A 12,559-nucleotide genomic window follows, 5' to 3' on the forward strand; every position below is an offset into this window, starting at 1 on the left:
GGAATCTTGTGAACTTTTCTTTCTGGGCTGACTTTGAATTTTGATCCTCCAGATCTCAGCTTCCTGAGTAGCTAAGGTTATAGGCATGAACCTCTGGCATCTAGCAACCACTCATATTTTATTAAATTAACATAATAATATCTGTATGTTTATATACATATATATGCATATCTACAAAGAAAAAAGCAATGTTCCAGGTTACAGGTGCTTATAATGCTTACAGTGCTCCAAAGTTACATGTGTTTATATAAAATCATAGGTTTTAGATAGAAAATATGTGATCTGGGGGCCGTGAGTTTGGCCTAATGGTAGAGTGCTTGCCTAGCATGCATGAAGATGTGGGTTTGAGTCCTCGGTACCACATATATAGAAAAGCCGGAACTGGCGCTGTGGCTCAAGTGGTTGAGCACTAACCTTGCGGAAAGCCCAAGGACAGTGCTTAGGCCCTGAGTTCAGTCCCAGGACTGGCAAAAAAAGGAAGGAACAAAGGAAGGAAGGAAATATGTGATCTGATTTTTTAAAAAAAAATGCCTAGGGCTGGGAATATGGCTAAGTAGTAGAGTGCTTGCCTAGCATGCACAGGATTCTAGGTTTCATACTAAGTACCTCATTAATGTAGTCCTAAAATTTCCAAGGAACATATAAAATAAACATAACTCTTAGCTGGAGTCTCATGCCATGCTATTGATCTAGATTGAATGTAAATATTGTCTTGTTTATGGGCTTGCCAGGTTCAAGCTTGTGCCCAAAGGTAGTCTGAAAGTTATACAAATCCATGGTACTTCTTTCCAGCCACCTAATGATCCCCATGGCATCCAGAGAGAAGATCTCATCCTAAGTCTTCGAGCTGTGCTGGCTTCTACACCACGATTTTCTGAGGTAAGTCTGGCTACCTTTCAGAGAACACAGGATGGGGGCGGGGGCAAGTTAAAAAAGAAAAGCAAAAGCTTATGGGGAAAATCTAGTATATATTTAGGGCATGGCATCCTTCAAGCATCTTGTGTGGCAACTATATTGAGTGTATTGAGTGGTATAGAATATTCTGCCAGCTTGTCCCTTAAAATTACTAAACCAATCCCTAGATAGCACTGTCTTGAAATCCCCTAGCTTTGCTAACTGGCCCACTTGTTATGTAACTAGGATTCTGGCCACAGCTTGAAAATTACTTAAGTCACAACCCCTTGAGTGTAGTTACTTGATGTAGAATCTGTTCCTTCAGACTGGTGGCAGTAAGGACATGGTTGACCTTGGTGCAGCTCAGATACTGCCTGTCTGAAGTCAAAGTTCTTCTCACCCACAGTTCCTGCTGCCCCTTCTCCTAGAGAAAGTAGATTCTGAGATTCTGAGTGCCAAACTGGATTCTCTGCAGACTTTGGTGAGTAATTTTTGTCATTGCAGGATCCAGTTGCTTTTACACAAGTTAGGAGTACTAAAAGATAACAGGTTCTTGGTTAGCCAGAGGACAGTTCATGGTCCTCAAAAGAGGATGGCCAGGACTGGGGACCGTGTTGACCTAAAGTCCCTAGCTACATAGTTTTCTGTAGTTAATTGAGCTGGTAACTAAGGAAAGGCTGGCCCTCTTCATGCTGCTGTTCTTTCCTTTCCCTGCACCATGCTGGATGTTTGACCCAGACCCTTGTGCATGCTAGGCAAGTGCTCTCCCACTGAGCTACATCTCCAGCCTTTGTATTTCTTTTTCACTGGGCAGGATACGCCCTATTTTTCTGTGCCATGGCAGAATTGTTATGACTTCTTGCCAGTTTTTCTAGTGAAATGTAACCTGCATATCCTAGGGCAGTCTAGTGGCTGATGCCTGTGGTTTCCTTGGCAGAATGCCTGCTGTTCTGTATATGGACAGAAAGAGCTCAAGGACTTCCTCCCCAGCCTTTGGGCTTCTATCCGCAGAGAGGTGAGTGTTAACTTATGTAACCTTACTGCTGTTAATTCACAAGTTATCAGGATTCTACCTATTCATCCCCAGGGTTAATGTACTATGCCTGGCTTTTCTGTAAGCAAGCAAAGATATACAAACTTGCAATTGAAAGAGAAGAGAAAAGCCACTGCTTGGTGGGACCATGTGGTCACCTTTCCATAGAACCCTGACCTCCCATAGCAAGGGGTGTGGGTCTTGGTGCCTCTGACATCTAAATAGAAGGGAAAAAAGGTGTCAGCACTCAGAATTGATATCCTATTTGTCTCATATGTATGTTAATACTACTGGGACTGAAGATAAGGTGAGGATAGCCAAAGAGAAGACAATCAGGGTGGCTGTTAATTTCTGTTGCTGTGCCCTAAAGATTCTCAGTCCCCAGCCCCAAAGAAATAGGCAGTGGATGGGGGTGTCATCTGGTGCAAGCTCACTTCAGTAGCTATGGGATCCCTCCCTGACAGGTGTTCCAGACCGGAAGTGAGCGGGTAGAGGCAGAGGGCCTGGCAGCCCTGCATTCTTTGACTGCGTGTTTGTCTCGCTCTGTGCTGAGGGCTGATGCTGAGGACCTCCTTGACTCCTTCCTTAGCAACATTCTACAGGGTAATGGGATGGTGCAGCAGAAGGGGACCATAGAGATAACATCTCTCAGGGGCAAATGATCCTTCATGTGTAACCCCCACAAGTTAAGTGATTTGGGGGCTGCAACTCTACTTTAAATTGAAGGCAATGAGAATGATTAACTCCTAGTTTTCAGGCCTTAGTCTCCAATTGGGGGGGTCAGGCAACATTGGTCCTATTCTCCAGGTCTGTGATTGCTCCCTCTCTAGACTGCAGGCACCATCTGTGTGAGCCGGACATGAAACTGGTGTGGCCAAGTGCCAAGCTGTTGCAGGCAGCTGCAGGTGCATCTGTCCGAGCCTGTGACCACATTACCAGCAACGTACTGCCCTTACTCCTGGAGCAGTTCCACAAGCATAGTCAGGTAGGGAAGCATCTTGAGAGACGTGAGAAGACCTTGAGTGTTAAGATCCCTTCCTCAGAGCAAGACTGGGTCTAGTCTGGACCGAGGTTGATCTGGGATTTTCTCTCATTAGCTTCTGCTTACTCTTGTTAACTCTTTCCTGGACTCATTCTTACCTAAAACAGAATTCTCCCCAGTTCCAGAGTGGCAGGATTGAATTCCTTTAAGCTACTCTAATAAATGAACCATTACAGAGCAACCAGCGGCGAACAATCCTTGAGATGATCCTGGGTTTCTTGAAGATACAGCCGAAATGGAGCTATGAGGACAAAGGTAAGATCACCTACTAGTTGAAGTATCCTGGGGACCATTGAGCCCTGTAGCCCATGGAGGGCAGGGTGCTTCAGAAAAGTGATCAAGAAGCTGTACGCAGTAGCTTACTCCTGTAATCCTAGCTACTCAGGAGGCTGAGATCTGAGAGTGCAGTTCAAAGCCAGCTTGGACATTAAAGTCCATGAAACACTTATCTCCAATTAACCAACAGAAAACCAGAAGTAGGGCTGCAGCTCAAGGGGTAGGGCAATAGCCTTGAACTGAAGAGCTCAGGGACAGTGCCAAGCCCAGAGTTCAAGCCCCATCACCAACTCCCCCCCTCCCCCCCCCCAAAAAAAAAATCTATCCCAGGGCTGGGACTTTGGCTTAGTGTTTGCCTAGCATGTATGAAGCCCTGGGTTTGATTCCTCAGTATCACATAAACAGAAAAAGTTGGAAATGGTGCTGTGGTTCAAATGGTAGAATGATAGCTTTGGTCAAAAGAAGCTCAAGGACAGTACCCAAGCCCTAAGTTTAAGCCCCAAGACCAGCCCCCTGCCCCCCCAAAAAAAAAAAAAATCCCAAGGTGTCTATATAGTACTACTGAGCTAAGGACATGGGGTATAAAGAGTAGAAGAAGGACTTCCTTGTAACTTATCCTCTTTCCTCCCTAGATGAAAGGCCTCTGAGTAGCTTCAAGGACCAGCTGTGTTCACTGGTATTCATGGCCCTAACAGACCCCAGCAGCCAGCTACAGCTTGTTGGCATCAGGACACTTACAGTCTTGGGGTCACAACCAGGTACACCCTAAGGAAAAGGGAGACAATAAAGTTTTCTGTTCTCAGTGAAGTCTCTCAATCCCTTGTTCTCATGGCAAAACTGAATGACTGATTTTGGATTTCTAATGGGATTTTTAAAAGGATTATGGTGGCTCCAAATGAAGAAAGATGAGGTCTATGTTTTCTTCTGTTAACAGATCTCCTGTCATCTGTGGACCTGGAGCTGGCAGTAGGTCACCTATTCAGACTGAGCTTCCTGGAACAGGATTCCCAGAGTTGGTGAGAATCTTAAGCAGTGGTAGAGTGACTTATTTGACAGCAGTTGTTGCAGCAAGGACCAGAGGTCTGTGCTTCTAACCCTTGTTTTCCTTAGAGAAAATAATCTCTGTTTGCCTCTACCTGCTAACTGATTATAAATATGAAAGATTCCTGTCTCTTCTTCAGACATTAAGAAGCCCTTTCGTACTCAGTGATTAGATACTGGCATCCTGTTCTTTAGCAAGGTGGCCTGGGAGTCCCCACCCCAGGATCACCTCATGACACACCTTGGAAAGAGAATAGGCCTGGGCTCAGCTAATACCCATCTGATTATGTCCTCAGCAGGGTGGCAGCACTGGAAGCATCAGGAACCCTGGCCACTCTCTACCCTAGGGCCTTCAGCAGCCACCTAGTACCCAAGCTTGCTGAGGAGCTGCACAAAGGTATGTGTAGCTGATCTGTGGCTCAGCCCTTGCCAGCAAGGTTTTGGGGTTTTCATGTTTGCCATTGCATGGAATCCTTGTCTCCTTTGCAGAGAAATCAGATTTAGCTAGAGAAGATCAGTATACCAAATGCTCCCAGCATGTTCTCTGTCTGCAAGCTTTGTCAGCTGTTTCAACACATCCCAGCATCATCAAGGAGACACTGCCTCTGCTGCTACAGCATCTCTGGCAGTCGAACAAAGGTAACTACCAGGAATCATCAAGCATTTGCACAGAATGGGAGCTCAGGCAGAGTAAAGTTGACCCCTTTAGGGGTGCTCTAATTCTAAGAGTGAATGTAAATGTAAAAAAAAAAAAAAAAAAAAAAAAGATAATGTAGCAGTTGTATATATAGTGATGTTGACATACAATAATCATGGTATATAGTGTCACACTTCAGTACAAATGTACAATATGTGGGATGATCAAGTGAGAGTCCTGTGTTATCACCTCACTTGGCTATTTAATAAGACATTGTTAGTTTCAGTCATTGTCTTATTCTTCTCAACTGCTCTATAGGAAATGTCTGGAAGTACTTTTGAAAAAAATCTTTCTTGCCACACAGGGAATGTGATTACAGGATCCAGTGATGTTATTGCTATCTGTCAGAGTCTCCATCAGGTGGCAGAAAAATGCCAGCAGGACCCTGATAGCTGCTGGTATTTCCATGACACGGCTGTATCTTGCCTGCTTGCCTTGGCTGTGCAGGCTTCCATGCCAGGTAACTTTGTCCTCCTTGGACTTTTGCCTTCCTCTGCCATTGGACAGCACTGCCATCTTCTGGGTAATTGTGGTACTGGGTTCTATACCTGAAGGTAAAGGATAACCTAATAATACAAGAAGAAGCCAGCCAGCTGTAGTAGGAAAGTCCATGAAACTCAACCTCCAGTTAACCACCAAAAAGCTGAAAGTGGAGCTCTGGCTCAAATGGTAGCCTTGATTTCTCAGTAGAAATGAGCACTCATGGGGCCGGGAGTTTGGCCTAGTGGTAGAGTACTTGCCTAGCATGCATGAATACCCGGGTTCAATTCCTTGGTACCACATACATAGAAAAAAAAGCCAGAAGTGGTGCTGAGGCTTAAGTGGTAGAGCTCTAGCCTTGAGAAAGTCCAAGGACAGTGCTCTGAGCCCAAGCCCAAGACTGGCAAAAAAAAAAAAAAGAAAGAAAGAAATGAGCACACATTTTGGGGTGGGGGGGATTTCATACTAGCTAACCTCATTTTCCATTGTTAACTATTCCAAGCACTATGTGCAGTGTTTCCAAGAGATCTGTGACCCCAGCTTACATCCATGCTATTTCCAGTGCCTTGCTACTTCTCAAGAAGACTGCTGCTGAGGCAGGACATGGACACTACTTGGCAGAGAGAGATAGGATCTCAGTTTGAGGCCAGCCTGGACAAAAAGTTACTAAGACCCAATCTGGAAAAAAAAAACAAGCCAAGCATATTATATCTGTAATCCTAGCTACTCAGGAGGCATAAGTATACTGATAGCAATCCATGGCCAAGCTAGGGCAAAAGCCTCTCATTAAGATGAGATCTTGCTTCCTACCCAAGCATGTGCCTATAGTATTATTTTCCATGTACCTGGCTGATGATAGGTGTGTGCTACAACCTTCTTCTCTTGATAAAGTCTAGAGTACTTTTCTGCCTAAGATGGCCTAAAACCATAAATGACAGAGGTCTCATGTATATGCCTAGCTGACCTCAAACCACAATTTTTCCAATCTCAGTTTAGATTATCATTTTGAGCCACTGATACCCAGCTTAATTTGTATTTTTGAACTATAATTATGACTGTGTGATTCTATGTATGTTCATGTGTTGGGTTTTTTTTTTTTGGTTTTGTTTTTTTGCAGAGAAGGACCCCTCAGTTCTAAGAAAGGTACTGCTGGAAGATGAGGTCTTAACTGCCATAGCATCTGTCATTGGCACTGCCACCACTCATCTGAGCCCTGAGTGAGTATAATTTGGGGTTTGTCTTAAGCCCAGTGACATGACTAGACCAGCTGTCTGTCCTTGTATGTAAATGTGGAAGCAATTGCTTGTCTTCTAAGTTTTGCCTTAACAAAGCAAAAGAAAGTGGCATTTTGACAGTGTTGCTCATAGCTCTTAGTGTTTCTTAGTTATAGTGTACTTAAAAAGTACTCAGTGCTGGGTGCTAGTAGCTCATGCCTGTAATCCTAGCTACTCAGGAGGCTGGGCTCTTAAGGATCAAGCTTCAAAGCCAGCTTAGGCAGGAAAGTTCTATGACTCTTAACCTCCAATGCACACACACAGCACACACACACACAGCACACGGCAGCAGTGGCTTATACCTGTAATCCTAGCTACTTAGGAGGCTTGAGATCCAAGGATGGTGGTTTAAAGCAAGCTTGGACAGAAAAGTTTATCTCTGATAGACTACTCAGAAAAAAACTAGGTTGACAAAGTTGAACGGTCACTCAAGTGCTAAGAGTGGTAACCTTTAATCTTAGCTATGCAGAAGACTGAGATTTGAGAATCAAAGTTCAATGCCAGGCAGAGCACAAAAGGACCTGAGACTTATTGCCAGTTAACTTCTAGAAAACAGGAAGTGGGGCTTGGCTCTAGAGTAGGGTGGTAGCCTTGGGCTGAAGAGCTCAGGGACAACACCCAGGCTCAGGGGTAGGACCATAGCCTTGAGTTTAAACTCAGGGACAGCACCAAGGCCAAGTTCAAGCCCCATGACCCTCTCCCCACCCAAAAAAAAAAAAAGAGTGGTAGCCTTGAGCACAAGAAGGTTCAGGGACTGTGCCCAGGCCCTGAGTTCAAGCCCCAGAATCAGCAAAAAAAAGAAAACAACAACAACAAAAAAAACAGTAGTAGAGCTGTAGTAGAGCCTTGAGCAAAAAAGCTCAGAGACAGGCCCAGGTACAACACAAAAAACAAACATTGGCTCATGCCTGTAATCCTAGCTACTCCAAAGGCTGAGATTTGAAGATCATGGTTCAAAGCCATGATCATGGTTCAAAGTCTTATCGCCAATTAACTACCAGAAAACTGGATGTGAAAGTGGCATTATGGCTCAAGTGGTATTGCTGAAGCCCTCACAGACAGCACCCAGGCCCAGAGTCAGAGTCAAGCCCCATGACTGACCAAGGAAAAAGAAAAAAAAAAAAAAAACCAAACTTTGATTATATGCTCTTAAGACAATAGGGATTTAGTATTTCTAACTTACTGTGTATCTCCAGGGTGTAGAATGGATTGATTCTGGGCACAATATGTGCCCACTTTTTTTTTTCTTTCTTGAGTTCTTCAGTCAAGGCTACGGCCCTACCTTTTGAGCCACAGGGCCACTTCTGGTTTTCTAGATAAGAGTCTTACGGCCTTTAGTTCCCGGTCTTTAGTGCCTGGTGGCTTTTGAACTGTGATCCTCAGATTTCAGCCTCTTGAGTTGCTAGGATTACAGGCATGAGCCACAGTACTTAGCTATGTGCCCAATGTTTAACTTTTAGTGTGTTGGTCAAGACTTAGTGGCCCTAAAATGAACCCGATTCAAAAGCACTATTTGAAGGGAAGGGCTGCTTTGGAATCGTATCTGTGGTAATGCCTAGTACTCTGCCCCCAGGTTAGCTGCTCAGAGTGTCTCCCGCATTGTGCCCCTCTTCTTAGATGGCAACACCACCTTTCTGCCTGAAAACAGCTTCTCAAGCAGATTCCAGCCATTCCAGGTGACAGGCTAATGGATCAGATGGGGAGAATCTTAGAGTTCATATTCTTAACACTTATTTTTAGGACTGCTTTGGGATGTACATTGGGGCATATAAACTTAATGCTGGCATGGATAGGTTTGATAAGACCTTTCTCCCTTTATAGGATAGCTCCTTGGGGCAGAGGCGGCTGGTTGCACTGCTTATGGCTTTTGTCTGTTCCTTGCCTCGAAATGTAAGTGAACATTTGAGGAGTTGAATCCTTGTGACTTATGAGCTGAAATTTCCCACAGGCTAAGCTGATCCTTTGCTTTCCCACTGGGAAAGTTCTTATCCATTCTGGTCCCTGCTTCTACTTTCTTCTGGGCATCTTGAAGCTCAAGTGTTTTCTGGGTCCATTACATGGCCAGGTTTTCTGTAGGTGGAAATCCCTCAACTGAACAGACTCATGCAAGAGCTTTTGTCACTGAGCTGCTGCCACAGCTGCACATTCTCTGCTACAGCTGCTGCCAAGTGCTTTGCAGGACTCCTCAACAAGCACCCAGCAGGTACTATGGTGGGACTGGGGACAAAGCCATCTCTCTGTGCTGCTATTGATAAAATCTTCTGGTTCAGTTCTTGTTCTCCTTACAAAAGGAGCTAATTGGCGGGGAGTTTGGCCTAGTGGTAGAGTGCTTGCCTAGCAGGTACAAAGATGCTGACTGAATTCAATTCCTCTGTTCCACATACATAGAAAAAAGCCAGAAATGGTGCTATGGCTTAAGTGATAGAGTTGTAGTCTTAAGAAAGCCCAAGGACAGTGCTCAAGCCAGTTGCCAGGAATTGATAGATCTGAAGATCAAAGTTTAAAAGCAGCCATAGAGAGCCTTATCTTCAGTTAACCAGCAAAAGGCCCTACTGGAGGCTTGATTCAAGTGGTAAAGTGGCTGCCATGAGTGAAAAGGCCAAGTGAGAAGGTGAAGCCCCAAGTTCAAGCTTGGCAGTAACATATATACTAAAAAACAAACTTGGCTAGTAATATAATTGGATTTCAGCTGCTCAAGCAGTGTCCTCAGACACAGCCCTTAGGATAAGCATTCATTACAGGACCTGAGGAATGCAAGGAACATGTTCTACCTACTTCTGCCATTTTATTCCTGCAGTGGCATTATGGTATAGACAGTGCTATGACAATAGCTGTGTTAGTAGTATGCTCTATACCAGGCTATCTTGCTGGAGTTATGGCTCAAATGGTAGAATGCCAGCCTTGAACACAAAAGTTAAGGGATAGCTTCCAGGCCTTGAGCTGAAGTCTCAGTGCTGGTATCCAAAATAATAGAGAAATGTGTACTATTGCATCAGCATGTTCTCCTTTCTTTTAGGGCAGCAGCTAGATGAATTCCTCCAACTGGCTATGGACACGGTGGAGGCTAGCCTGAGCCCAGGGCCCTCTCGTAGTCAGGCCTTCACACTGCTGCTCTGGGTAAGTAGGTAGACTTAATTCTGGCTACACAGAGGCAGTAATGTCAAGCTAAACAAAATATCCCTAGTTGATCCTGAGTCAAACATAGCAGTTCTTGGATTTGACTTATCAGGTGCTAATACTCTTTCCCCTTTCAATTATAGGTAACCAAGGCTCTAGTACTCAGGTACCATCCTCTCAGCTCCTGCCTTACAACTCGAGTGAGTCCTGAGACAGAATTAAGCCCTGAACAGAAACTCCCTTGTTAACCTACTCCAAATCAACTTCATCTCCCACATTGCTGTTTTAAGATTCTTCTTCCTGAAGAAGGTTCTCTTTTCTCTAGCTCATGGGCCTCTTGAGTGATCCAGAACTAGGCTCTACAGCTGCTGATGGCTTCTCTCTGCTTATGTCTGACTGCACTGATGTGCTAACTCGTGCTGGCCATGCGGAAGTGCGAATCATGTTCCGCCAGCGGTTCTTCACAGACAATGTGCCTGCTCTGGTCCAAGGCTTCCATGCTGCTCCTCAAGGTGAGCAGAATCTGAAAAAAAGACTCCAAATACAAAGGACTCTCCTTTACTTGACCACAGTCCAAAGAAATTCAGGACCAGAAAGTCTAAAACTACTGTGGCCTATACCTAGAAAGCAAAACCTCCAGATTTTTTCCTTTGATGGGTATGGCTTGCTTATTCTGGGCTCAAGGGGCCTTATTTATTTCCCACTTTTTCTTTTCTTTTTTTTTTTTGGGGGGGGGGGGTCAGTCGTGCGACTTGAACTCTGGGCCTGGGCGCTGTGCCTGAGTTCTTCAGCTCCAGGCTACCACCTTGAACCACAGCATCACTTTTGGTTTTCTGGTGATTAATTGGCGATAAGAGTCTCATGGACTTTAGTGCCTGAGCTGGCTTTGAACCAGGATCCTCAGATCTCAGTCTCCTGAGTAGCTAGGATTCTAGGCATGAGCCACCATGCCTGGCCCCACTTCTTTTTGTAGCCTGACATCTGTCCTGCCCAACCAAATATTGGAATTTAATTTTGAAGCAGAAAGTCTAAGCCCAGTTTCTTTCCTGACCTTTCCCCATTTTTCTTTCAGATGTGAAGCCAAACTACCTAAAGGGTCTATCTCATGTGCTCAACAGGCTGCCCAAGCCTGTGCTCTTGCCAGAACTGCCCACAGTAAGTCTTCCAGTTAGCCTCTTATCCAAGGACAAGGCTGTTTTCCAGTAGTCAGGACTGGAGAGGGAAGGAAGACAACCAGGAGCATCAACTTGTTTCCATCTGACACTCTTCCTAGCTTCTTTCCTTGCTACTGGAGGCCCTGTCCTGCCCTGACTCTGTGGTCCAGCTCTCTACCCTCAGCTGCCTTCAGCCTCTTTTACTGGAAGCACCCCAAGTCATGAGTCTTCATGTTGATACCCTGGTCACCAAGTTTCTGAACCTCAGCTCCAGCCCTTCCATGGTGCGTTGATCCCCATACACCTCTTTGGTACCTGTTTTCTTGGATCTCCCACTCACCTTCTGGTTATGTTCCAGGTTGTCCGGATTGCTGCACTGCAGTGTATGCATGCTCTCACTCGCTTGCCCACTCCTGTGGTAAGTACATTGCTTTGCTTCCCTAACCTGGAAACTAGGCTCAAGAGAGATAGAGAAGTACTTTTTTGCCTTCTATATTGTCATGTGGGATTAACCATCCTACTGTAGGGTAGGACTTTTCTCAAAATAGATATAGGCAGATACTTTTTCCTTGGGTCCAGAATGGAGCCACCAGACCCTGACCACCTCATAATAGAACAGCCATCTTGCAATTTGGCATATTATGAAATCACTAAAGAATACGGCCCATTGTAATTGCTGAGCAAATGTGAGGCTTTGGATCCAATCCCCTGAATGCATGCATGCATGCATGCATGTACAAGCACAAACACAAAATGAAGCACATTCCACTTTCTTCAGAATGTGAGTTATACAGCCAGAGAAGCACCATTTCCAGGTGCCAGAGCTGAGCAAGGCTAAGATTATTTCTCACTCCACAGTTGCTGCCATACAAGCCACAGGTGATCCGGGCCTTAGCCAGGCCACTAGATGACAAGAAGAGACTGGTGCGCAAGGAAGCTGTGTCAGCTAGGGGAGAATGGTAAGTTCTAGGTTGCAGGTAAGATAGGACCAAAATAGACCTCACTGTCAACACTGCCAACATTCTTTGTACCTACAGGTTTCTGTTGGGGAGCCCTGGCAGCTGAGTCCCCAAACTCCCCATCCTGGTCTACACACTTCTGACTGACAATCTAACTTTGAATTACCATTGAGCCATTCTGCCCAAGGCAAGCAGACCACTGACTGATCTTTGCTTATCATTCTCATCGACACAGCACAAAATTGGGCCTGTGTTCCATGGCACAAGAGACATAGGAGACCTGATTCCTAACAGATTTGTGAAGTAACTAAGCAAAGACTACTGGTTCAAAGAAAGATCTTGGGTTGTGGGCTCTCCCATTGTATCTTATGTCAGGAGACAGAAGCTATGCTGCAGAGGGGTGTGTGCAGCTGAGTATGGCCCTGAGGACCAGGGATAGTGGATGTGTATGTACTGCTGAAGAATAAAAAAAAAAAAATTGGTAATAAAGCTGTCAGGTATTTTCCCCATCTCACATACACCTCAGAAACACATAACAAATATCCTTAAGCTACAGAAATAGTCGTGATAGAGATTAGCAAGGCACCCAGCC

The 12,559-nt window shown here is 45.0% G+C and overlaps 1 protein-coding gene across 7 annotated transcripts in view; it reads left to right on the forward strand.

Moving 5' to 3' along the window:
- Mms19 (MMS19 cytosolic iron-sulfur assembly component) overlaps positions 1-12,539 on the forward strand; it is a 29,021-nt gene extending 16,482 nt beyond the window's left edge. For 3 of the 7 annotated variants that reach the window (XM_090346135.1, XM_090346134.1, XM_090346136.1), the window contains 23 exons: positions 793-879; positions 1,301-1,375; positions 1,832-1,909; positions 2,392-2,530; positions 2,758-2,912; positions 3,146-3,224; positions 3,878-4,003; positions 4,180-4,261; positions 4,583-4,683; positions 4,776-4,925; positions 5,288-5,443; positions 6,581-6,680; positions 8,311-8,413; positions 8,559-8,627; positions 8,814-8,940; positions 9,754-9,854; positions 9,998-10,054; positions 10,180-10,366; positions 10,927-11,009; positions 11,128-11,292; positions 11,367-11,426; positions 11,867-11,967; positions 12,046-12,537. In XM_090346135.1, coding sequence (XP_090202261.1) covers positions 793-879; positions 1,301-1,375; positions 1,832-1,909; positions 2,392-2,530; positions 2,758-2,912; positions 3,146-3,224; positions 3,878-4,003; positions 4,180-4,261; positions 4,583-4,683; positions 4,776-4,925; positions 5,288-5,443; positions 6,581-6,680; positions 8,311-8,413; positions 8,559-8,627; positions 8,814-8,940; positions 9,754-9,854; positions 9,998-10,054; positions 10,180-10,366; positions 10,927-11,009; positions 11,128-11,292; positions 11,367-11,426; positions 11,867-11,967; positions 12,046-12,073 — 2,409 coding nt within the window. In that variant the 3' untranslated portion in view covers positions 12,074-12,537. Of the gene's footprint in view, positions 1-792; positions 880-1,300; positions 1,376-1,831; positions 1,910-2,391; positions 2,531-2,757; positions 2,913-3,145; positions 3,225-3,877; positions 4,004-4,179; positions 4,262-4,582; positions 4,684-4,775; positions 4,926-5,287; positions 5,444-6,580; positions 6,681-8,310; positions 8,414-8,558; positions 8,628-8,813; positions 8,941-9,753; positions 9,855-9,997; positions 10,055-10,179; positions 10,367-10,926; positions 11,010-11,127; positions 11,293-11,366; positions 11,427-11,866; positions 11,968-12,045 lie in introns of those variants that run through there. The other 4 variants (XM_090346132.1, XM_090346131.1, XM_090346133.1 and 1 more) reach the window with 4 other exon arrangements.
- Positions 12,540-12,559: the final 20 nt, after the last annotated feature.

Source organism: Megascapheus bottae, chromosome 15 (genome assembly GCF_031878675.1).
Source record: "Megascapheus bottae isolate mThoBot1 chromosome 15, mThoBot2.hap1, whole genome shotgun sequence".
In the NCBI taxonomy this organism is placed as follows: domain Eukaryota; kingdom Metazoa; phylum Chordata; class Mammalia; order Rodentia; family Geomyidae; genus Megascapheus; species Megascapheus bottae.